This window comes from Streptopelia decaocto (genome assembly GCF_964273445.1).
Source record: "Streptopelia decaocto genome assembly, chromosome: 5".
Lineage (NCBI taxonomy): Eukaryota > Metazoa > Chordata > Aves > Columbiformes > Columbidae > Streptopelia > Streptopelia decaocto.
The window spans coordinates 52,287,663-52,314,387 of record NC_138659.1 but is presented as its reverse complement, the minus strand read 5'-3'; the positions used below and the strand labels follow the sequence as shown (position 1 = coordinate 52,314,387).

General features: G+C 41.4%; 1 protein-coding gene across 2 annotated transcripts in view; it reads left to right on the top strand.

The window, feature by feature from the left end:
* The first annotated feature begins 1,804 nt into the window (after positions 1-1,804).
* The window catches only part of TBC1D12 (TBC1 domain family member 12), a 45,417-nt gene continuing 20,496 nt past the window's right edge, over positions 1,805-26,725 (top strand). The window contains exons 1-3 of one of the 2 annotated variants that reach the window (XM_082054874.1): positions 1,811-2,752; positions 19,434-19,557; positions 25,766-25,822. In XM_082054874.1, coding sequence (XP_081911000.1) covers positions 1,911-2,752; positions 19,434-19,557; positions 25,766-25,822 — 1,023 coding nt within the window. In that variant the 5' untranslated portion in view covers positions 1,811-1,910. Of the gene's footprint in view, positions 2,753-19,433; positions 19,558-25,765; positions 25,823-26,725 lie in introns of both variants that reach the window. The other variant, XM_082054873.1, reaches the window with a different exon arrangement.

The window sequence follows — 26,725 nt, the reverse complement described above, 5'->3', positions numbered from 1 at the left end:
TTCGCTAGTCATTTGTTTTGCACAAAGTAGCTTACAAAGTGCTCCAGCTGGCATATCCAAAGGATAGGCAATCCTGGCAACATTTATGGGGCATTTTTGTGAGCAGCTGAGGCCAATGGTCCTTTATCTGGAATAGCTGTAGCTGGGTGGGGCTGCATGCCTGCTATCAAGATACACAAGGAAAAAAAAAAAAAAAACAAAACCAAATCAAGATTTGTTTCTTCTCCGGCATCTGAGATCCAAGCCAGACATTTTTGTCAGATTCTTGTATTTACCTGCAATATGCTGTATGCTTACCCTGGGAAGTGGTTCATCACCATCCCTGGAGATACTTAAAAGGCGGGTAGACATGGTGCTTAGGGATGTGGCTTAGAGGTGGACTTGGCAGCACTAGACTTACGGTTGAACTTGATGGTCTTAAAGGTCTTTTCCAACCTAAATGATTCTATGATTCTACTCAACTAAAAAGGGGTGAGATCAGACTTGCTTGTTACATGTAAAATATCCAGTGATGTATATCTGATTACAAGAAGGGAAAAAAATTCACAAACTTCATTTTTTTGTTTATTTCTTACTAAAGCAAAACCCAGAAGTCTTTATATTGCAAAATCCTAACAAGAAGTCATAACATAATGAAATTAATCAACTTTTTATTTGGATTAAGATCCTCAGTTTAAACCTTTCTTTCTAAAATGGCCACAATTTTTAGGAAGAAAAAAAAAAGGCAAAACATGAAAAGAAGATGGCTGTTTCATCTTCATTTCCATGTGGTGGGTGAGGCCTCTCTCTCTGGGCATGCCTCACTTGCCTGCCTTTAAAAGCAAGGACCTCCACAATGCAGCAGGACCTTTGAAGGTGGAATGACCAAATGGAGGACTTTTCTGGCCAAGGATTTCCAAGAGAACGGTACCTCCCTTGTTACCAGATGTATTTATGGTAGGAATCCCAAAGTCACCTGTTGGGTTGAGGTGCTACCTTTGGTGCTTGCCCAGGATGAGTGGCAGCCTGCTAGACCTTGCATAGGGCCTGTGTTGTTACTGCTGCTCCTTTGCCATTTCTTTTGTCTATGACTTTTGGTCTTGTTTCCTCACTACGCCGGGGGGGCTGTAATGACTTTCGTTTCCTCTGAGAGGTGCAGTAGGAAACGTGTGCTGGCACCTGCCTTCCTACACGCCCTCCACCCACCTCCCAGTGTCAGCCTAAGGAGTTCTGACATCCCATCGCTGCTCTGGAGAGGATTCAAGCTGTGATTTCAAAGCGCTCATCCCGTTTCTATCTCCCTGTTGCGAGCAGGTTGCTGGCGTGTCCGTGGGTGCGCGGGGGCGGTGACCGCGGGGCGCGGCTGGAAGCGGCGTGCCCGAAACCTGCGGGAGCGCTGGGGCAGCCGGAGGGTCCTGTAGATTTGTGTAACCCCACCAGGAGCGGGCAGGTGTGGGTGGCAGCTCGGTTCAGGGAAGGGAGGAGACACCGGCAGCTGGGCTGTGCTTTCCCGTGACGGAGGGGGCGCGGCAAGCCGGCGGAATACGGTAGGTACTGCGCGAGGCGAGCCTTTAGCTGGAATACGGTAGCGGGGCTGCGGGGGAACGGCCTCCGCAGCACCTCTCTGCCGGGGAAGATCCTGTCTAGTTGGCAACTCTATGGTCCCGGATGTGGCTGCGCCGGAGAGGGCGGGCGCGCTGCTCCGGCCCTGCCTCTCTATGGTGACTTTCCGGGGGGAAGGGCCGCCGCCGGCGCCGCGCGCCTGCGTGAGCCGGGCCTGCCGCCCCCCGCCGAGGCCGCGCTCCCAGGCGCTGAGTGGCGCCGGTGCGGAGGAACGCGCGCGCCCCGCCCCCCTGGGCCCCCGCCGCGCCGGGGGGGCCGCGCCCCCGCCCCGCTGCGCCGCTGGCATCCCCGGGACTCCGCGGCGGCAAATGGTGGGGCCGGACGATGCCGGAGCTCCGGGCAGCGCAGCCGTGCTTCCCGCGGGCCGGCAGGAGGCGGCGGCGGCGGAGGAGGCGGAGGAGGAGGAGGACGGGGAGCGGGATGGGAGCCGGGGCTTGAGCCGGAGGAGCGGCGGGCCGGGGCAGGAGCGGCTGCTGCAGCGGTACCTGGCGGCGCTCGGCCCCGCCGCGGCGGGTGGGAAGCGCTGCCCGGAGAAGCCCGCCAACGGAGCCGCCTACGCCGTGGGCCCCCGCGGCAGGATGACCAACGGGGACGTCGGCTTCCTGCTGCTGCCGCCGCCCGAGGAGTCGCCGCCGTCGCCCCCCCCTCGGGCAGGACGGGCCGAGCCGGGGCGGGATGAGCCGGAGCCGGGGGAGGAGGAAGCGAAACTGCAGAACGGGGGCTTCGTCCCCTGCCCGCCCGACCCGGGGGGCGGCGGCGTCCCCGCGGGAACCGCCTTGGAAGAGCCGCTGAGGAGCTGCCGGTTGCGGAGCGAGGCGGAGCGGCGCGGGGGGACGGCGGCCGGTAGCTCCCCGCCGCCCCTCGGCCCGGGGGACGATGCCGGCAGCCGGTCACAGGCCGCCCCCACTGTGCGGACTTCCCGGGGCCGGACGGAGCCCGCTGCTGTGGCCCCGCCGCCCCTCGGCTTCACGGACGTGAACCTGAACTCCCGCAACACCTACGAGGTGAGCCGCCGCCGCAGCGCCCCGGAGCACCTGCCCCACGGAGGGACGGCGCCCGCGGCCCCGCCGCCGCCGCAGGAGCCGGCGGAGAGGTCCCGGCGGGCGGGCATCGCCAGCGCCGGCAGCAGCTTTGCCGAGTTCTTCACCAGGTAAAGGCGGGCGGCGGCGGGGCTGGTACCGGCAGTGCCCGGCCTTGAGCCTGGGCGGGGGTTGCCCCGCGGGGCGCGGCGGGCCGGGTGCGCCGGCGGTGGGGGTGAAGGTCTGCTGGACCGGCTCACGGGGCGCTGGGGTTGTCTGAAGCGACGTGTCTCGGCGCCAGCAGTGTCTTACTGCTGGTCAGGTGATGAGCCAGTCCAGCCCCGCCGGGCTTTTGCCACCAGGTAAATATTGCTGCAGCAAGAAAGAGGCTTTGGGTTGGAAGCAAGCGTAAGGTGATAAAGTCACTTGTGCTGCTGCAAACTATCCGGGCTTCAAACTGGAATCTGCTTTCTGTGCCAGAGTGTTTTGCTGTCTGAATGAACACAATGGTACTGATTAAACTCTTTGAGGAATAAGGTGAAAATTGTTGGTATTGGAAACTATTTTAGTGTAATAGAGTCATGGAAGTAACAAAGGCTCATAAAACTTTTGCTGCTTGTTGACAATGTAGATACAGTTTACTTGTTTATTCCAAAGTGTGCTGTGGTGTGCTTCAAGGGCTAGGCTTTGTGCTCAAATTAATTGGGCCTCTGTTAAGTTTCTAGCACAAACCCAAAAACTCTAGGGCATCCAGCTTCATTACCTGGGGACTTTGTAGAATCACTTGCTCTTTAACATACTACACAGGAGGTGCATCTTGACTATAATAGTTTATAGCATACTCTGTGTTACTTTTGTTATGTTTGGATAGGGGATTTCCCAAATTTCTAACAGTTTTTGCTCTCCAAAACCCCAGGATTATAGTTACTGTGTGACAGTCGCTCTAATAGCATGGTGGGTCTCTAAGTGTTTAGAGGAGACAGAATAAGATTACATCTATTAACTGAAGAATTGATATAGAAGAGGGGAGACTTGATCTTGAGGCAGGATCCAAAACTGAGAAATAGGCTCTCTCTGCCTTCAGGAAAGGGAGAGATGGATTCCTGCCCAGGGATACTGGCAGTTGCAGGTGAGTTTGATGCCTCCACTTTGTTTCAAGGATGGGTTGAGAGATGTCACTCTATTCCCAGTATTTCCTATTAGTGTTCTTTTTCCTCACACCTTCCCCCCCGCCATGTTATGTGGACTGGGGTAGATTACTTTCTCTTTGTCTCACTACTTGAACACTTTGACCAGTAACATTGGTACTTGCTGGTTATTGCCCTGGAATGAAAACTTAATGAAATTCTGTAGAATTTTCTTCATAGAAAAGACTGAACTTGGTGTGCGGTACAAGTTTTTGTCAGTATATACTCATGTTCGCTGTTTCTAGTGAAGGCTTGGATAATGCATGGAAAAGTGTAATTCTTTCTATCCTGGCAAAAGGTATAGTGCTGATGCCTCGGTGAAAAAAAGGACTTGACAGAGAGTCAGTTTCATAGCCCTTGACTGGCCCAGCTGTCTGTGCCTCTTGCGTGTTTGGCCTGGTAAGCAATGTTGTCTTCAGTGACTTTACCTTCAGCTCTGCCTATATGTTCATAAAAGTGTCTTAGTTACAGCTGAATTCATCTGAGCAGCCAAAATGAGATTTATTAATAAAAAGCACTTTTACTGATTAGAGAGAGGAAAAAACCCCACAACAAACAAACCCAAACAAACAAAAAACCACAAAACCAAACCCAGACTTACCTTCCTTGATAGATTGGTCTCTAGATACGGTAACATTAGAGTTTGTAGTCTCCATTGCTTAGAGAAGTGGCTTAGAGAAGCCTGTCATAAATTCTTTTGAGTAGTTAGTTCTTGTTGTTCCAAACTGACAGTTGCCTCTGTGAGTGGACTTTCTTCCAGTTCTTAGAAAGATAGCTTGGCTCTCAGGAATGAGGACTTAAATTGTTAAAAACTGTCCTGTGATTGAATGTTGATAGCAACTATACCCCCTTGTGAAACCTCTCAGCAGATGATTGGTTGTATTTTTGAATGAGCACAGAGCCATAAATGATGTTACTTCCCAAAACTTAATTTGTACTGGGTGACTGTGTCCTATCAAAAGTACTTGCTAAGATAGAACTACTTGTTTGTGTTTTGTTGGCACCTGTATCTGCTCCCACAGTGTACGGGTAGTTCAGCAGTCTGGAGCATCTTATAGGCTGTTTTGCACTTGTAATGCTCTTGGTCTAGGTTACAAACTCTAAAATTTGGTAGCTTCCATGTTTTTTTCTAGTAGTCATAATCACATGGAAATTCTTTACAAGGTGGACGTTTCTTGCTGTTGTTTAAAGTCTGAGAGAAGCCAAGGGGGAAGTCCTAGTGCCTTCAGTGCGAGAGCTTCATTGTCGTCATTGCCCAGTCAGTCAAACTGTTCGGTTGTGGCGGATCTGGGTTAGGAGGCTGCTGCTTCTTCCAGCTGCTTATTTCCATCCCTTCAGTTTTCAGCCTGGCCTGCTTTGCAGTTCCTTGAAATCATCCATGTTAATTGTCTGTGTAAATTTCACTGAACCATGAGAAACCCATGAGGTGAAATAATGGAAAAAGTGAGCAGCTGTCAACAGTGGCATCTTACCTGAGCTCTGTAACAGGGAGAGTTGCTGTGCCTTTGAGATTGTCAGTAATAATTATTTTAAGGCCATGGGAATGTTTCCATCAGTGATCAAAGCTTTTTTCTTTAGGTAAGTATTAGATGCAATATTTGGCCCTGGGCTCTTAAGTTGTGTTTGTGCCAAATTAATAAACCTGTCAAATCAATGCTAACAACTTTAAACTGAAAAATAATAATTTTTGCTATGCTCTCTTTGTTTCTCTCAGCATGTGAAGTGGGATGTCTCAAGTAAATCAGAGGTATGTGGAGTAGAGTGCTGTGGCAAGGAAAATTGCATGACTATGGTCACTTGTCTCCACTGTGCTACTGTTATGGTCAGAGCATTAAGTGGCTTCTTGAAAGTCACCTGTCACTGCTTTGTACTCCTGTGTATGATTCATAATATGGTCATATATAGGCACTGTTCTTGTGGTTTATGGTCTTATGTAGCAGCTTACAAGGGTAATACTCTGTTCTTGGGTTATTGGATCACTTTTGGGTAGCCCCAGTGGATTGTTATGGGGTACAGAATGGTTCAGTGAGCAGGAATGTTGTGCGGACGGTTGAGTTAAAGCCGTGATGATTACTTTGATTGCAGTATACTTTATCCCCCAAAGCAGAACATACAGAGCAGAACAGTAAACCAAAAAGGCCAAGCAGCAGTGAGTATTGTGGGACTGACATAAAGCCATGGTGATTCTGAACGTCTTATAAAGATAGATTATATTTCATAGTCCTACACGTATGTACCAAGCTTGTTAAGGTGTTTTTCCTTTCTGGATTGTGTATTTACTAGATAAATGTACATATCTTGTAGTTGGCAAAGTTTCTCATTCCTGGATTCAAAGCTTACTGGTGACAACAGCAGTGATATTTACACTGTTGTAGTAAAGCACCATTTTCCCAAGTACTTGTTTTCCAGAATTCATCTAACAAGTTTTACTGATAAAATAGCAAAGAGCTTAATTCATAACCACCACTTAGTGTAGATCACAGCACATCCTAAAGACCTATAGGTGTAAGGTGTTGGACACATAGATGGTAGCTGGCACGCTTATGCTTACAAAAACTGTCTAGTCTCATCTTTCCTTCCTCAGTCAGAGTGGTTGTGCTTATTGTCCAGAAGTTTTGAAAAATCTTCACTTGTGGAGATGATTGGAAGTTGAAGGGAATCAGTGTATGTAGGAACAAAGAACTGTGAAATCTCTGAAGTCTGCATCTTTTTTTCCCTCTTTGTAAACACAGTTCTGTGATTTCAGTAAATAGGTAGTTCTTCAAGAGCTGCTAATCTTTGTGCTCCTACTAATGTCCTTGACAGACACTGCAGAGAGTTGTGAAGAGGTTTACCTCCCTGAGTATGGTTACTTGTGTACTAGTAATGTCTGTAGAGCTGTAGTTTAAATTTCTTATTAAGTAGCAGTTGAAGCTCTTTGAGCTATATAGGCATATACCTAGTCTACAGTTGCATCTCATCAGTGTTTAATACCAGAGTCAACGTGGTTGTGTGGTGGTTTCTTGTGTGTGTTGTTTTTTTTTTCTTTTTCCAGAGCTCTTCTGTTTCATAAATCAGCATGAAATTTCAGGGGATGTACAGTGCCTCTATGAAGAATAAATCTGTTTTGTGGGGTTTTGGTCAAAAAAGAGAGTCAGGTGGGGTATGAGCCATCCTAGTTCTGATAGATATTCTAGATCTCCTGTTTGTGTAAAGGTCAAAGAACATATTGGGGGCACTTCACAATGCTTCATTTATATTTCTCTATTGCCTGTGCCTTGGCCAGCTCTTGCTGACAACCCGAAAGACTTTGTGTGCTTGTTTTTGGGGTTGTTTTTTTTTCCCTCTGTCCAGATAAGAAGGAAAAAAAAAAAAAAGCTACAGAATGCTTCTAACATGTCAAGGAAATATCCTGGTAATGTATTGGAAAGAAAATTGGAAGAGAAGAGCTAAGGGAATATAACAAAGCTTCCCCTAGAAGTTTTGAGAGCACCCTTCACTCTTATGTCTTTGTCCGACCTACTTTTTTTTACTTTCTCTAAGCAATCTTGTAACTTAAGTGAACAAGCAGATACCTATGATTGATTTTAATTAAAGCTGACTGGTGAAATTTGGCAAGAGTACCTGGACCCAAATCTGTGACTAACTTCAAACAGCATTCCTTTTTCCTCAGAGGCATAATTAACTTGATATAAATAGGAAAAAGCATTCATTTTGTCAAAATGAGAAGCTTTTCTGTGGATTCTTCATTCATTGTTTGCTAAGAATGATTGATTTTATGAAGTTGTATTGACACATTTACCAGTTTCTGGCTTTCAGTCATATGAATAACAAATATAATGGCAACTGAAGTAAGGGTAATCTCCTAAGCAAAACAAACTGTAGCAAACTTTGAAGATAAAAGCTCGGCACTTTTTATTTTGGCTCCCAACTTTTTAATAACTGTGTACATGGAAAATTTTACCCAAATGATAGAAAACTGTTATTCATAAAAAGGTTAAGGAAATACTGTGCACATCTAAAGTTTCTACAGTGGGATCTGCACTTGCGAAAACTAGATCTGTATGACAGCAGCCTTGTTTTTGTTAGTGAACCAGTTCCAAGCAGCTTATGAAAATGAGCAAGTCCTCAAGGTCTATGAGTTGAAAATGGCTGTTTGAGGAAGTTTCTTGATGTATAGGCTTTAAAGAGTTTTGTGTTTCTGAAAAAACATGAGCAATGGGTGTTTCACCATAAGTATGTAAGATGCTGTGCATCCATGGTGCCCATGGCTAGAATGTCTGTTGATTAGTAAATCAAAGTTAGATTTCAGGTGTGCAAGCGGAAGAATCATATGCTGATTTAATTCTGGATAGGTATCAGGTTGCTCCAGCTTCTGTCTGCAGCCCATTTCCTGCCCTCTCCTCCCAAGAAAAAAAACAAAACATCACACCTGACTAAATAGATGTGATTTCTAAGACCTTACAGCCATATGTATAATCTTCATCAACTTCAACTACCCAGTGTATTATTAGAAATTTATCTTTTCTCCTTGGTAGATGTTGGTACAGATATTTGCACTGGGAGTCTAATAATCCTAATAAGATTTTTATTGAAGTGAGTTTTCCTTAAACTAATGCTGTAGGTTGGTGGTTGTTTGTTTTTTGGTTTTTTTTTTTGGGGGGGGAAGGGGAGTTGTGTGGGTTTTTTTAGTATTTTGTTTTGTTTGTTTTTTTTCCAAGCCAAACAGCTGAAATTACTGTTCAGTGTGCACAAAACTGTTGGAGTTGTAGCTTTTTTTGCTAAGGAGTGTTTTATAGAGGTATTTAAACTTAACCTGAAATTATCTTCTTCCCTGCTTAGTTTCACAGAAGGCCTTTTTCATTCCATGGTCTCTTCTGCTTATTTTATGCCACAGAATTTCTTACAGGCTCAATATATTGAGCATAGTGTGACAAAATGAATAGGGCCTCTCTTCTGAACAGTTTGTGACTAAAAGCAGAATGTTTTACATGGAAAAGAACAACCAAAGGAGGTCGCTTTAATCACAGCTGGCCTCTAAGAAAATGATACTTTTATGCTTTTGCTTTTCTGACTGTTCAATTATTCATTAGGCCATTTTGCCTTGATTGTTTAAGAATAAAAGAGGATTTTAAGGATTTTGGTCACATTTCATTTACATGGATGCAAAAATTATTATTCCTCTCTTGAGTTCCTGGGAACTGCTGAGATGTTTATGATATAAAGCCCGTCCTTTTTTTATCTCTTCTTGATGTTGTTTGTTGTTCAGCTGGGAAAGGACTAGGTTTGTTAGACTGGATGGTAGACACTGCTTTAAGCTTCTCAGCCTCAGACAGTACTGTGCTTCTCAGCCTTTTTATTATTGCTTTCTAAGGAGCTGCAGTTTAGGCAGCTACTGCCTCATCTCTCTGGTACTGCAGCCTGTTAGCCAGGTTCAGTCACATTTCTCTGCGACTGAGAGGACTCAAACATAGAAATCCTGCAGGTTTTTGAATTAAGGCTGGGCATAAGGAGAGCCTGCAAAAGAGAGACCCTGCTAATTTGCCTCTGTATTTGGAGTAACCAGTCAGCTGTGCAAACCACCTGCAGAGCATATTGCTTCTGGCCCAGCATTGGGGGTAGCAGTGTGAGAGGTGGATGGATGTTGTGGGTGAACTTATGACCTGAATGAGTAGAAAACTGGTTTTGATGGTCATAGATGAGTTTATTCTTCCAGAACTTCTGAGAGCCAAACATTCAGGCTGGTGTTCTTGAAAATTGCATTACTCCCCACTGAGAATAACACCTGTAGCCAATGGGAGGAAGCTCTTTGCGATTTTTATTCATCCTTCTCCAAGGTACTCCTTTATTAAGAAGAAATGGTGTTCTGTTTTTGTTGTTATATTGGGAACTTTTATTTAATGTACTCTTGAAGTGAAACAGTCTTTCTGGATCAGGCAGTATAATAAAAGCTGCCTTGTTGGCTCCCCTTGCCTAGGGCAGTTCTGTTGATCTAAACAAATGTCCTGAAGGCCAGCTGTAGAAACAAACTGAGTGATTGTCTAGAAGGAGAAAAGACACCAGAGATATGGAAAGCAATAGAACATCTTTAACCCTTCTGCCTCTGCTGTAGCAAATGAAGCCCAGGCTTGCTGCTGCTGCCCCAGTCGCTGAGGTCTGGTTTGGTGTGCTGAGGAAGATGCAGTGGGACAATGGTGATTGTACTTCACACATCTTACATATGCTTCAAGAACAGCAAACAGAGTTGCTGTTTCCAGTTCCTCAGTGTTCTGTAGCAGAGTAAGGTTGGCCCTGGCCAGGTCTCAGACTCCACAAAGCTCAGTCCTGTCTGTATCGCTTCAGTTGCCTAATGCATCCATTAATGTAGGATCTTGTCTTTCTTGCTGCTGGGCAATAATGAAGCTGTTTGTATGCTGGATGCCAGAACGCTTTACAAAAAAAACCCAACCAACCAACAAAACCCAAACAAACTGTGAATTACCAAAGGCATTGGGGGGGTTTGTAGCTGTGGAATGGGAAGCAGTGGAGATTCCAGAGCACAAAGTATCTCTGTTGTGGGTGGCTGAGGGAACTGGGGTCGTTCAGTCTGGAGAAAGAGAGGCTGAGGGGAGACCTTACTGCTCTGTACAGCTACCTGAACAGAGGTTGTAGTGAGGTGGGTGTGCGTCTCTTTTTCACAGGTGACAAGTGATAGGACAGAGGAGATGGACTCAAGTTGTACCAGGGCAGGTTTAGATTGGATATTAGGAAAAATTTCTTCCCAGAAGGCTTGTCAGGCATTGAAATGGGCTGTGTCGCCTGTTGTGGTTGAGTTGCCATCCCTCAAAGTGTTTAAAAGACGTGTAGATGTAGTGCTTAGGGACATAGTTTAGTGGTGGCTTGGCAGTGTTAGGTTTACAGTTGGACTTGATGGGAAAGGTCTTTTCCAACCTAAATCATTTTATGATTCTAGCTGCTTGTTGTTGTAAACTTTAGGTATTTTGCAAGTTGCTTGCTGTTCCTCAAGTTCTGTGGGCAACTGAGTGATAGATTGGGGAGTCTCTTCCTTGCTTTGTAAAACACAACGTCATCAGGCAAAACTGGAAATAATCAGGCTCTTGCATATTAATGTCATCTGTCTAACACATCAAAAATGGATTATTGAATTTTGTAGTATTTCTGCAATTTATCACTGAAGGAGTGACATAAAATCTATTGTGAATTGCTAACCACAGCATATACCAGATACACTAAGTGGCTACAAAAGTAGTACTGTAGTATTTTGTAGTACTACATTACACAATCAAGTAGTTGACAGGCACTCTGGGAGCAGAAGGGAAAAATAGTGAATGGGGTTTAACCAGGCTGTTTGGAGCAGTAAGCTTTGCTGCTCTTGGGACAGTCTTAAAAATAAAACTCTGCCCTGTGTTTGAACTTACAGTTCACAGACTTGTAGGCTGTATCAAAGGCTGAAAATCTTTCACCTTTGTCTTGAAAATGTATCTTGTATAGGAACATTCGGACTACACAGGTGACTGCCCTGATAAAGTGTGAGACTTTTGCCTTAACTGAAAGTGAGTTTCTACTAGAACAGTTTTAGGCAGGTTGCTTCAGTATGTTGTACATTTGTGAGAAATCTTGTTGAGGTGATTGAAGAGTTTGTTGTTGTCAGGAAACAAAGGGAATGTCTCTTCCCTGCTTCTGGTATTTATTTGATCCTCTATGAGCTGCTATAGCTTGTTAAGCTCGGGAGTGAAAAAATGTGGATGGTTTTCTGTGGGATTAGTGAATTGAATTGACTTGCAAGGTATAGAGAGTCTTGGGAATTGATGCAGAAAAAGGGGCCGTAGGACTGCTGCAAGGAAGAGAAATGGGCTTCCCCTTTAGTGGAGCTGAAATAGCTTAGCCATTGTGTGTGTGTGGGAGGGAAGGGGTCTTACTCCTGTAGTGTTTTTTTGCTCAGAGTATATTGCTGGTTTAGCAGCTGTGGTTTTGCTGGAGTAGATACACCTGGCCATGAAAGAAATAGCAGAACATCTGTAGTCAACTGGTAGAAATTCTCCACTTCTTGCAGCTGTGATCTAGGATTTTGGTTTAGGTTCTGTGGGCAAGTGACATTTGGTTATTGTTAAACGTTTGGTGTAGCATCAAAATAGCTGCTGAACTACCAGATTAGATATTGAAGATGATAAAATAGTTTGACATAGGGCTCTGTTTTGCTAGTTCACTCTGAAAAGTAAAGGTAAGACCACACCAGTTATCTTCCTCTTTTTTTTTTTTTTTTTTTTTTACTTAAGCATTTTGAAATTTAACCACGTCTGTCACCTTGGCATATGTCTGCTTGTTCATGTATGTTTTGGAATGCTTGAGCATGTTTGTGAAGTTGACCTGTGCAACAGATGTTTGTTAGAAGTATTATTTAGACTGTTAAAATACTGCTTGCCAGAAAGTGCTGTGTACTGAGCGTTCTGTGATACTGCTAAATGGTTTCAACTGTTAAAACTTCCCAAGTGTTTTTGTACCTGTAGTAGAACTGTTTTGCAGCAGAGTTTGTAAAGCCACTTTGGGACTGGTATCAACTGTTAATCTTTCCCTCCTAAGAGGCCAGAAACCTCCTTCTTGCCTACCCCTCAGTCCTTAGTAGCTACTCCTTGATGGTTCATTAGATTTCAGGTATACCTAATTGTATTATAGTTGAGGCTTTAGTTAACCAGTAATACCAATAGAAATGTCAGAGCTTCATTAAAAAAATACTGTAAGCTTGGTCTTGCTGAAGATGGGCCTTCTACTGGTTCGGATTTTTTTTGTTTCCTTATTTTAATTTTTTGGGGGGAGGAGAGGAAAACTGAAAACTTGCTTGTGTAGCACTTAAGACTATATTTCTAGAGTATTACAGATGCAAACATTGAAATTCCTTTGAAGAAGGGTGGTTTGGGATAGTCTCTGGGTTGCCTTGGTGTGGAGAGAAAGAAGAGATCTTTGTACTGCTATAAAGTCCTGAAATGTGAAACATCCTGTAATATGTAGATCTGTGTCCGGGGGAACAGGACTTCAGCTGGTGTGTAGTTGTTCCTTGCAGCAAGGTGGTGGAGGAGGACAGAGCCTGGAAACTTGTGCTCAGAGCAACTGTATAAATGTATGGAATCAAAATGGGCTGATGTTGTTCTAAGTTATTGAAAATAAAAATATAGCATGTGTAATAAATTCTAAATTTATTAGTGTTTTGTTCTAGATCTATATGTTATGGATTTTAAACTAAACTGAAAAATGTTTGTATCTTAAGGTTGAAATGTGAGAGTAAAGGATGAGTTGAAAAGTGTATTTCTAAAGTAGGGGTATTTGCTCTTAATATTTTAATGTTCATGTCACTTTTCCAGCCATAACTAATAATGTGAGAAAACACTTCTGAGCATGTGAAAGTGAGCAAACAGCTCCTTGACAATGTCATGTAATTCAAATCTAAAATAACCCTATCCAGTGGTGTAAGAAATAATTATTGTGTGCGCTTTGAACATACATTGTATTTTTTTCGACACTTTCATAAATTCCTACAAATGGTGTACTGTATATAAACAATTTAAAATCTAGAAGTAGAATTCTACTGTCGTTGCTCTGCGAGCTTTTTAAGTGGCTAACCAGAAAGTTTTTTTTTTTTCTTTTAATTATTCATTATTTATGCTTAGAGTTGAATTACGTTTGTTTCGGTATGTAAATTATTGAAAAGTCTTGTTTAAGAGGAGCTACTTGTCTACAATCAAGCAATGTTTTTCTGGTGTTACTTCCAAGTTGTTGCATGTAAGACCTTAACAGAATGGACAAGTCTTGAGTATGAAGAAGAATTCTGTTGTGTTCTTAAGCAGCTTTTGTGTTTTACACATGGCAAAAACATGCCAGTGTGAATGTTAAAATTCTTGCTATGTGCTCAGTTTCAGTCATGAAGGAATATGGAATTACAGACTTGCAGGGGTCTTCAGAATTTGTGCATACTGTTCTGAAGGGATGACTTTAAGCCTAAATGACTGATTTTAATGCTATTCCAGTTAAAATGCATCTGTAACAATTTCTGGACATATGTCTTCTAACTCCTCAGTGATACAGCTCTCTGGATAAAGATTGTTAGGTCCATAAGTAGTTTCCTTATCAGTTTGCCTTTTGGCTCATTCAGATTTCAACCATAGACCTGTTCTGTATGCCTAGGAAACTTAGTTAAAAATTAGCATAGGGATGGAGCAAGAACAGAGTGTTTTTCACAAGCAGAACTCTATTCTTTGTGGTGATGCAAAGTAAATTGTATCATAATACATATGCAGCTTTTAATGAGTTTTATTATTTCATATTCATTTTACAAATGCCGAGGTTTTCTTGGAATCAGTGGATTTTTAATGTGATTTAATTATTGCAGAGAAATGCAGCTTCCAATTTTTTTAACTGGATTTTTGTAATTATATTTAAAACAACCAAACAGGAAACTTTTTGTCCAGCTTGGTGCTCATTTGCAGTTTTAATTCGATGCTGGATTCCCCCTCTAAGCCTGTGTGATTCTGGGAGGAAAAGTTAAATAGGATAAAGTGAGGATAGTCTTGATGTGCTGCTGATTCCTTCCTGTTTGTCTCTTGCTTCACTGGATTTAACATGAGACAGTTATCTTATGCAGTGTGTAACAACAGGAACTAGATGCTTAAGAAAAAGGAAAATATGATCAGCCATCACTTCCTTTATCAGTTCTTCTGGCTTTCAAAGCTTGTTTTCTCAGCGCTTCCCTGTTACCAGAGATCTTGACAGGTAGATGCAATGACAAGAAATGATCGTTGATTGAAAATTACTGTAAACCAGACTGTTATGTGTGTAAAAAAGGTCAGAAAAATGTTTTAACAGGAAGGTCACTTGTAGGAGCTATTTTATTTGTAGATTAGTGAGTAAACATTTTGAGCAAGGTCAAAGTTGCTTTGCAAAGGAAATAGATTATAGTATTCTAGCTTTCAGCATCAGGATTGAAACACATTTATTTCTAAGATAACCCTGAATTCTGAATATTTTATTTGGAAAAAAATTGTTTGGTGCCATGCATCAAGTTTTGCAAGGGTTGTTTTCCGGGGATGCCCACAGTTGTTTGTTGTCTAACATGGTGCAGCATTTTGAATTAGATGTATTTGTATATGAAAGTGAATTGTAAGGAGGAAGCATGCTTTGTTGCTCAGGTGTAACAGTAATGATGATCCTGTGTTTTATGCTTTCTTCTGAGACCATATACTGGTTTCAGTAGTTGATACCACTTGATTTTTTTGCCACTTTTCATAGTGCAGAACTGATGCTCGTCTTAAACAGCTCACATGTAAGATCCAACCTTCCCCTGCACTTGAAATTTGTATATAGAGAACTAAAAGCAGCAGAACAGGTGACGCTTGGGTCTGAAGGTGGAGTTCTAATGATTTGTTTCTCTTAACACCTAATAAGTAGAACAATGCTGCGATTTTTCTTCAATGCGGAGGAGGTAAATCCTTATTAGGACACCTTCTTGCTTTGGCTGACTAATTACCTTTGAGTTTGCAGTGCCTTTTACAAATCTGATTGAAGGTGCATTACTAGATTCACTGACTAAACAGTTAGGATGGCTTTCTAGGCAGTCACATTAAAAGTGCTTTAATAATGCAGGTTAAGCCGTACACGCCAGGACTGCATTTTAGCTTGCCATTTTGCAACTTTGTTGCATTTCACAGATTTCTAAACTGTTTGTTTGTTTTTTTCCTAAACACTTCACAAGCATTGCTGAATGTATGGCTTTGAAGGCTACAGGTTACAGTTTTATGGAGAGTGGGGAGGTGAGTCAGAGTCTATATCTTGTTTTAAAGCTCAGAACTAAGGGCAGATACAGGCTTGTGGATGCTGTTTCCAAGTGTTATTGCTAAGAGTCCTGGACTCAAATGGGAGTTTTAGGAAAAAATGGGAAGTAAATACAGTTGCTTGCTTCCAATAATGCTGGACTATATCTCAACAACATCAGAACTCTGAATCATCAGAGATTATTCTTCTGGCAGGCTCCTTTGAGTTAAAATTTGGAGCGGGAAGGAAAGCAACTTCAGGTTGCCCATAGGTTTTTGTATAGAATAATCCAAACAATGTCAGAAATAGATGTCTTGGTATGTGCCAGTAACAGCTTTGTAGTCTGTCTTGCTTCAGTTACTTTTCAGGCTCTTCAGTGCACCCACTGGAACATTTTTGAGTGTCACTGAGAATGTTAATATGTGTTCCAGTGTAGTTATATAAAACTAGCAGGGAAAAAAACTTACAAGTTTTCCACTGGGCTTTTGTAAACCAAAGCTGAATTCAATGAACTAATTTAATACTTGTCCTTTCAACAGAAAGCATTATTCAGTTCTAAAGTGTAGGCTTCTTTTTAAGGAAATGTGATGTTTTCAGATGGATTTTGAGATTCTGTACCAAAATGCCACTGACTCTTCAGTCCATCTCAATAGATGACTTTTCCGGGGATCAGTGAAACTCATTAATATTCTAAGCAGCAACAAATATATCAAATCTGGTACACTTCCTGCAGTTCAGTGAATGCAACTGGTCAGCTTTCACAGATGCTGTTCCTTAACGGTGCTTTTATAAGGCCTTACTGTTGTCAACAACACATCAGATGTGATACTGTTAGCTGCCAAAACAATGTATTAAAGTGCCCTTCCATCTTCAGTAAAGCTTATTTGTAAACCTCACATTAATTTCTCTTGGTTTAGAATTCCTATGTGAGGTTTATTTTGACACGATATAATGTCTGACAAACATTTTGCCTTCACAAGAAAAAGACTTCAATGAATTGCTACTCAATAAAAGTAAAATTGCATATTTTCACTTGTGCATTCATAAAAAGGGAAATAAGCTTTTGCTTATTTCAGTACACCACAGAAGAATAAAGAAACAACCAAGATGTGTTTTGGTGGAGACTATGTTCTGTACAGTTTGTTTTAATGTTATATTTGTTTTTGTTTTGTTTTGGTGGTTTGTTTTTGTTTTGGTTTGGTTTTTGTGGTTTTTTTTTTTTGTTTTTGTTTTTTTAAAGAAAATCCAATCTTGTAAAAGCCACAAGGCTGCATAAATCTTATGTACAGATATATTAATTAAAACCTTCTGTGTGTTTACACATTTCTCCTTTTAAAATCTGCCAGCTTCCTGGTTATTCATAAACCAGCTTTGATACAGTGACAGATTGCCATCACTGTTCAAGGCATACATCATCTCCATTTCCACAAGTGCTGGAAGCAATGGAGCTGAACTGCCAGGTAATCCTGGTAGTATTTTGTAATATGTGCAGAGACTGGATGGTTACTGCTATCCGTGAAGTCAGGACACATCAGCTAATTCGTATTTCAAGAATGGTACTCCAGAATGTATCTTCCTGCATACCTGCTTTTGGAAAAATATCTCTCCCAATTAAGTTTCATATATAGCTGCTGCTGTAATTGCAGATTTAAGGGCAGTATCTAGTGTAGTATCTAGTGTCATCTTGGTCTTTAGAATACTTCGTCTTGTTTTTTTGATGATTCTTTGAACACTTCTCATTCCCTCCTGAAGACAATGTAAAGCACTGTGAAAGGTTTCCTGTGCTTGTGAAACAAGCCATTGTTGTTTACATAAGCACACTTTTGACTTATTTTTCTGTTATGGATGGACCTGTTTATTTCACTAATGGTATGCAGTCTTGGGATTGACTTTAAAGATGTTGGTACCATGGCTTGGCTTTTTCATCAGCCCCTCTTTCCAGGTCATGTGTCAGGAAACACTAGTTTGGGGTTCTGGGTACTTACTCTGCTTCCGCAGGGATGGACTAAGATATCGCAAGTTTCCCTGATGGGGACAGAGTTGTGGGATGCATGGATTACAACTAATGCTTACTAGAAAACCTTGTATTGATTAAGCCATTAAGCTATTAATTAGCTATTAATATCTAATTAAGCTATTATTAATAGCAACGTCTGAATTTCATTAATGGCGGGTAAATATTAATGCAGTGCAAGCAATTATTTCCAAGTGTACTTACTCATTTACTGGGTTGGAACAGCAGCTGGAAGACGTCCACAGACTCGAAGGGCTGTACTAGTGCACCAACAGCTTCTGTGTGGGCATTCAAAAAAAAATCTCTCAAAGTGCTTTCTCTTTCATCAGGTGTGTATGTAATCCCGTACTCCCTGCCTGCCTGAAGCAGCTGCTGCTTCCTTGACTGCAGTCGTCTTCCTTTTTTTATAACAAGCTGTTGTTGCTAGCGTGTGCTGCTGGCCTTGGACAGCAGAGTCTCAGTGTTCTGAGTTTCTCGGTTCTCCTGGATTCCACAGGACTGCTTGTCTTGAGCTTACAGTTCTTGGGAGACTTTCACACTTTATCAGCATCTACTTCTACTCCCCAGCTTGCTGTTTTTTGGTGGCTAGATCTTCAACTACCACAGGAGTATCCGTAGAGTCCATTCACACAGACTTGCACAGAAGAGATTTTTGTGACACACATTTGCTTATTTCCTAAATAACGAAAAACCTTCTGTGAGCTGAAAAGACAGCTTGTATTTGAAAGCTATACAATGTCTTTCGAATGCTGACAGTTCCTAATTGTACAACTATGCTTCATGGTCAGACCCTGACAGCGCTGGAATTTAAGAGCAACTATACGCTTTTCAGACAGTTTGCGGTTGTTGGAGCATGCTGCTTCTGTCTGGGCAAAGCCAAGAGACTGATTTCTGTGCACAAATGTGAATGCATTCAGTTTGAGAAGGAAATGTATTTTAAAATACAACAAAATGTTGTACATGAAGGATAAATCTGGGGATGTCTTTCCAGAGGAAGGGCACGAAAGCACAAGGTTGGCTGGTTAGTGCTGCTCAAAAACATCTTCCAATAGATGTGCTCCATATTCTGCTTGCTCAGAGGTCAACTTGTAAGCATCCTGAGAAATAACCTTACAGGGTACCTAACTTTTAATCCCTCTGTGTTTTTCATAAGTTTCTGGAAAGTAGCTTTCCAGTATTCAGAATAAATGCACTTCGTTCTCTTTCAAAGCACTTGCACATGGCATGCTCTCTGAGAGCTTGTGATCAGAGTCAAATGGTTGGCTTTCTAAGAACTAATAGGGCAATGCAGTTATTTGCTTGTTTGAGTGTAATTGCTTTAGGCACTGGCAAAGGTTATCTTCTGTGTGCATGGTCCCTGGTTTTCTAGTCCATGTTATGAGAGCTGAAGGTGTGAAGATTGCAGAAAGGGTTATTAGAAGTAATATTTCACAATTTCTTCTTAAATCTATAAGTTACACAGTGTTTTCCATCTGTTTTTGGCTCCATAAGGTACACTAAAACAAACCCCAGACAAAAGTCCGAGAACTGTTGCACGCTGCTAACTTAAGAAAGTGTCCGGTATTACTAGAAGAGGGCTGATATTGCTTAAGTAGCTTAGAATTCAGAAATAAACCGGAGTGTAAGTACAAATATTAGTATCAAAGCACCTGTAATGAAAGCTGCTCAAGTTAATTATTTGAAAGTATAAGAAAAAGCTAAGGTAGCACACTATGCATTTGTTGAGAAGTAATTCTCTACATTGGTGAGCTTGGTTTAAAGAAATGTAAGTAGGTATAAGTATCATGTTTATAAGTTGTTAATAAACAAAAAAATACCCTCCTCTCTTTTCAGAAACTTCTTTGCTAAAAGGACAAAGGAACTCAAACCTGCTGTCCAAAGCGCTCCTGGATGGAAGTTGTTTGGTAAAGTTCCACCCAGGGAAAACCTTCCAAAAGATTCCAAAATTATTCAGCAGGTGAGTAAGCATCACACAGCTTCAGGTAGAAAACTTGTAAAAATTAATGCATAGTATTTCAGTTCTCTGCTGTTATCTCCATGCTGTTACTGTACAACCGTGGAGTGCTTTGGGAAGACTCTTTATGAAGTTCACTTCTGAGTTACTTTTGCCTGTTTAGTGCAATAATATCATAGTTGCATATTCAGTTTTTCTTTATCTTCAAATTAGATATTAATCTAGGAAAATTTATCCTCATAAAACATTATTGGGCATTCTAGTGTTACAAAACTGGTTTTGGTGTTGTTTTTTTGTGTGTGGTGGTTGGTTTTTTTGTGTGTGTGTGTGGTTTTGTTTTTTGGTGATCTAACTCATCTTCCCATAGTTGTTCTGGCCTGGAAGGCTTACAATGTGTGTAACTTGTGACAAATGCTTAGAGTTCTTTCTGAAACATGTAATCTTGTTTCATCTACACTTGTAATCTCACTCAAGGTATTTTTGTTTCAAAATAGTACTGTAGGTTGAACTTGTTTTAGAGTTACTAGGTTACTGCATAAAGGTAATCCTGATTTCCTTCCCCTGATACCGAGTTGTACTTCCATATATTTGTTCTTGCAGAATCTCTGTTTAATTAGATAAAATAATAATAAAATGGCATAGTCTTCAAAGACAAGCAATTGGTAATGCATTGTTAACTTCATGTTAACATGTGATCCTGAAGTTGAAGGATTTGTTGACCTAAGAAGTATGATTGCCCCTCATGTTGGTGCAAACAGTAACTTTAATCTCTTGAGAGCTGCTTTCTCTTTGTCTCCTTGCTCAAATTCCATATAAGCTGATGTGTTTGGTAGGTACAAATGTAGCTGTGAATGAAGCCGTGTTGAGTGATCTGCTAGAAAGAGCTTCATGGTGAAGAGGGCCTTTTGGGAGCAACTAAAGTGCAAAACACAATGAAATGTAGGAAAATTATGAGATTGCAGAAAGTGCTATTTACTCTGAAGTAAACTGGGTGCTTTTTCAACATTTTCAAATACAAATTTCCTTACTTAAATGGTTTCCCTTTTTGGGTGAGAGAAGGCAAGTGTTCTTGCTTAGTCTGCTTGCAGATAAATGGTCTTGGCCTTGTGCTATGAAAACACTGTGGTAAAAATCCAGATGTCTCTTCCATCCTGAGGAATGGAGAATGTGTACAATGCCACCAGTCATCTGCTTCCCGTTTTCTAGTAATGAATGTGTTTGTGCTGGAGACCAAGTCATAATCTGCAGAAATAGTCTTATTTTCTTATCCTGCTGTCCCTCAGTGACTCTTTTTCTTTTAAACTGTAGTGTTCCCATTTTTTTAACCTCTCTGTAATGGCAGAAAAGCAAATATATTAAAACAATGTATTATCTCCTAAACTTGATTGAGTTGGTCCTGGCCACTAGTCGTGGTTTCTGTTATAATGGTTGCCAGATTAGGGTCACTATTGGATTTATATAATCTTGAGTAATGTGTCAGTAATAGCTAATATTTTTAGCTTCTAATTTAGCTAAAGCATGTGTGGTCTTTATCTAAAGCATCATGAGCTAAGATATACAGTTATCAAAGAAGGATCCAGACTGATGGTATACTCTGCACAGAGTTAGCTCTACAATACCTGAGAAAATTTGATTCTTAAATTGAGAGGTGACCCTAATGTCTCCATATGCAACATATGTCAGATCTCTTGCATGTGTATTTAAAATTTACAGTATATCTCCTTGCGCATATGCCTTTGAAGAAAAGCCAATGGTTTCTTTTCTCAAAAACCTTCAAATTTGCTAAGCTGACGATGGGTTAGAATGAATATCACAGTATCACAGTATGTTTGGGATTGGAAGGGACCTCAAAAGATCATCTAGTGCAATCCCCCTGCTGGAGCAGGAACGCCTAGGTGAGGTCGCACAGGAACATGTCCAGGCGGATTTTGAATGTCTCCAGAGAAGGAGACTCCACAACCTCTCTGGGCAGCCTGTTCCAGTGCTCTGTCACCCTTACTGAGAAGAAGTTTTTTCTCAAATTTAAGTGGAACCTCTTGATCCCATTACCCCTTGTCCTATCATTGTTTGCCACCGAGAAGAGCCTGGCTCCATCCTCATGGCACTCGCCCTTTATATATTTATAAACATTAATAAGGTCACCCCTCAGTCTCCTCTTCTCCAAACTAAAGAGACCCAGCTCCCTCAGCCTTTCTTCATAAGGGAGATGCTCCACTCCCTTAATCATCTTGGTTGCCCTACGCTGGACCCTCTCCAGCAGTTCCCTGTCCTTCTTGAACTGAGGGGCCCAGAACTGGACACAATATTCCAGATGGGGTCTCACCAGGGTGGAGTAGAGGGGAAGGAGAACCTCTCTCGATCTACTAACCACCCCCCTTGTAATACACCCCAGGATGCCATTGGCCTTCCTGGCCACAAGGGCACAGTGCTGGCTCATGGTCATCCTGTTGTCCAGCAGGACATATAGGCACACTTGGTTATTGAGGATCAGTAGAAAATAGTATCTTCACTTTTGAATGGCTGACTGAAGCCCCTAGACTAAATTCCTCACTATGCAGGACATGTGAGAAGAATATAGGCAAGAATGCAGTTGTGAAGCCTTTAAGAAGTTGGTAGAAATGTGATTAAAGCTCAATATGTTCTTTTCACAAGTAATTCTGGCTGAATACTTCATATCCTATGTGGAGTGTCTACAAACTTCCATGTTGTCTTTCTAAATTGAAGTCAATGGATCAAGTGTGATCTGAAGCACAAAACTCACATTTTTTTTCCCCAATATTTTTTTAGCCATCTGGTCAGAACGGTGGCTACTCGCTGTTTAGCACTTTTGTAAAATGTGCTTCTAGGTGTAAGACTATGCAAGCACAATGGGCTTAAGCTGTATGCAAACTGCATGTGAGGGAGTTTATGGTAGTTTATTATTAGCAACAAATCTTGCCATTCCTGGACACTACGGCATTCTCTGTGGCTGGACACAAACTTGTGTGACTTTACTGATGCCAGTGGCCAGATTTGGCAGGGTGCAAATAAACCCTTGATTAAGGAAACTCAGTAATGAGTCAGCATCCTTGAGATGAAGGATGAGATCTCAAAAAGTCTTTTTGCAGGAAAAATTAACTCACAACAGGAAAAGCTTTGTAATTAATGAGAGGAGGAAGTCTTTTGGGTAAGGATAATACTTAATATCAAAGCTTTATGGCAATATTTTGACACTTAAAGGACTTCCCTATTAGTAAAACAAGAAAAAAACTTGCATTGTTGTAGATTATTTATAGTCAAGAGGGTGGTAAAGCTCATGTGCCCTATTTCCATCCTGTTTGATGGAAGCCTCCCATGTTATCTTTTTGGCAAGGATGATGTAGTAAATTGATAATTACATTTAAATGAATGCTTATGGCTCCCAGTCAGTGTCTATCAACTAGACATTGCTATATATGCCTCTACAGAGAATTCAGGTGGTGATTCTAATATCCTGAATAACTTCCAAGAAGAGCTGGAAACTTAATTTGGGATGCTGTTGCGGACGTTTTTCAGACAGCGATGCTAGCCAGCTCTGCCTTCAGAGACTGTCCAATGAAAGTTACTGTAAATAATTTTCTTTGCAAGTTTCTTAGCCTGTGTGGAAGATGATAAATGTTTTTGTCGAAAAGCAGCCGGCATGGTTTTCCTGGCCGGGGAGGTGGCGGGGTCCGGCAGGGTCCCTGCAGCCGTGCTGCCGGCAGCGCGCCTGGCCCGAGATGCTCCAGCTCGAACTGGGTCAGGGGTTGAAAGCTCTTGGCAGCAGCATCTCCCCGCTTGCAGCTGCTGGCACGCTCGGCTCTCTGCGGATTTAGAGCTGCCCAGGCAGGATGTGATTGAGGCCAACTCTTTTGCTGGACATCTCCCTCCTTTGGGCTTCCTTCCTTCGCTGTTCTTTAAAAAGGGAAAATAGCAACTCCTTAGGACTGCAAATGTGAAATGTGTTTGGTTTTAGGAAGTGTGCCTTCTTTCATGAACTGCAGCTAATAACACTGTATGTGTTCATTAATGATCAGTCTGGTAAATTCTTTTTGTTCTGTACAGAGATCTGCTTTAAATTAGACTGCTGAAATATTTTAATACAGAAGCATTTAAAGCAGAAAACGACTTGTGGGCTGATGCGTAACATTTTGGTGTGTATTGACTGGAGTACAAGTTTTGTTCAAAAACGCAAGCTTGATTTCATTTTTTTCTTGCTCATGATTAAAGAAAAGAACTTTATGATCAAAATTATTCTGGATATCAAGTCATTAAGTTTAGCTCTTGGGTTTTATTAAAGCACTTTTTGATACTTTTGATTTGTTTAAAGAAGTATGGCCATTTTTTTTTCCTAATATGCCCGAATTAAGGTAAACTCAAAAAATGGAAATACACATTGCAAGATAAACAAAAGTAAAACATCAAATTCACTTCATCAGCATTTTTAACAAAGTACTGTTAGCGACAGCCTTAAATGAGCAGGAAGAAGCTTGCTTTTTATTTAAATCTGACACACCATGAAAAGCCTGCAGTGATTTAGAAATGATTGCTTATTCAGAAGTGTAGCCATCTTTTCCAGAAGCTGTCACCTTGTGTACAAAATGGAAGGTATTCATTTTAAACACTCCATTAAATACTAAGTCTGATTATGGTGACTAGGTCACTGTCCTACAACTAACCTCTGAAAATATTTTTGGGTGGCTCTGAAATTGGAGGTGGGGGAAGAACACAAAACCAACAACAAAAAACAACCCAAATTGTACTTCAGGGCCAAAAAACTCAGTGTCTTCACTTGCATATTTTTCCGATGTCATTATCTCCAGCCTGAGATCTAATGGAAAAATTGCATTCACTGAATCAGGAGAACTCCCATGGTCTCTCAGGGATAAGAGTTGTTGGAGGTTTCTCTTCAGAGGAACAGATGCATTTTGAATCAGTTTTCATATGACACAGACCTAACTTGCAATATTAACTCTTCCCTGCAATCTGTGTTTCAGTTTAACAGTGCTTGCAAAGTGAATATGGCATGGTTGTCAACAAATCTAGGTACTGAATACGTGAAGGAAGTAGGTAAATACAGTGCTAGATGCTTTTTCACAGGAGTGATTCTTAAGCAGGTACTTACTTAGGGATAGCAGAGGGTGACACAGATAAAAATAATGGGTTTTTCTTCTCTTAAGAAGCGAGCTTCTGCAGGTTAAGCAGACTTATGCTACTGAGCTTGAGGTGCTGTGATAGCAAAATCATAATCTAGGTAGGCTGTATGAAATTCCAAAAGGGTAGGATTTAGCAAAAAGACTTGTGTAGTAAAGATGCTGTCTTTTGTGGACTTTTTAAAAGTTGTGGTGTGTGGGGGGGTTTTTTTTTTGGTGTGTGTGTTTCCTGTGCTAGGTGGGTTCTTGTGTGTGGGTGGTGGTGGGGTTTTTTTGTTTGTTTGGTTTTGTTTTAATGTAGCTTTTATCCTTGTGAGACTGGTGTGGTACTTCAGTGCTGAAAAGGAGAAAACAGCAAGGGAGAAGAAAGCCTTTAAAATGCTTTTTATTAGTCTGGGCTATGCATGGTACAAGAACACTGCAGATGTGTTCAGAAATGATGTTGAAGGTATGATAATTTTCCTTCTTCCAGGTGCTATAATGTGATGCGTAAAAGCAATGGCTTTTTTTTTTTTTCCTTCCCCCCTTTCCCATCTTTCTGTTTGGCTTTTCCATGAGAAATGAAAGCAAGGTCTTCAAGATTAATTTTCAGAGCAAACAGTTTCTGTTTTCTTGTGTCAGCCTATAGAAAATGTTTTGTTCTTTTCTTTTTAACAGTTTATCTTCCAAGGCCGGTGTCTAAGTAAGTTTAATTTTTATGGGTGATCTAGACTAGGGAGAGACAGTGTATCAGGGAACGCCATCCGTCACGCACTTGAAGTGCCACAGTAAAAGATCTCCTTTCGGGCAGAGGTGCCGACTGTAGAAAATACACAGCTTCAGTTAAACCGGAAAAATAGTCCAATAGATGTCTATACACATCTTGCACAAGGGGGAAGTCTTTGTATGTGTTTTTGTATGTTTTGAGAGCTGGAGAAGGAGGAGCAGCCACATCTATGTTTCTTCAAACACAGAGTATAAATACTCTACATATGAATTGAAATTTTGGCTTGCATGTTGCTGTATTGTAATGGTCTTTTCTGTCATATTCACTAAGGCTTTACTTCTGTTTCTCTCATTAGGATGACAGTTCTGGCAGTGTTGCGTCAATATCTGCTCTCAGTCTATTAAACACAGGGGTATGAAATTTAATATATTTTTTTTCTAGTTGTATTCAATGCCATGCATGGGACTATGTAGCACTCATTAAAATAGAACAAACATCACATTTTCACATTAGCATGAATATTTTATGGCACTAACCATCAACTCATTAGATACCATTAGTAAAATAAATAAATAAACCTTGCACATGAGTCTCACTAACAATTTAAAGTGATAGAGTATTATTGTTTGTGTTGCATGTTCTTGAATAGCAGGAAATAGGTAATGCTAGAGCTTGACGTTAATCTACTTTCTATGTTTGCTGTACCAACTGGCTTAATGGTAAAAGTTGTTAAAAGGCTTAATTTGTAATATTTTTGAACATCTTGTATTAGCTTTGAAAACTGATATCCTAGAATCTTTTCTTTCCCCCAAGTCACGCAAGCTATTAACAGTGGCACTTTAGAACTCCAGAGGCTTTTAGTCTCTATTTCTAATGTAAAATTGGAAACCTAGAAATGCATAGCTACTGAGACTTGTTAGATGCTGTTATGTCTTCTAATTGCTGTGGCTGGTATCCTTCTGGAATTGGCCCAATGCACATGCCTGTTACTTTGAAAACTTTTAATGTTGAACAGGAATATTCCTGTGTTGAACAGGAATAGTACAAGTTTAGCTTTTTAGTTCTGTGGGTCTGTTACTCTGGCTTTGTGAAGTAAAGCAGTAATGTGACTGCTAGCTGTATGTGATGCCTGTGGTTCATGTTACATGGTCCAGCCACTCTCAGCTCTTCTTTATTGCTGTTTTGTAATAAACAAAAGATGAAACTTGATGCAACTTGTTAAACGCCCAGTTGAGGAAAAAATAAAGTAAATGAACATCTTAAGATGGATGATGTTACTTTTGAAGGTTGACCTAGAAACTCTTCACTCTCTGTT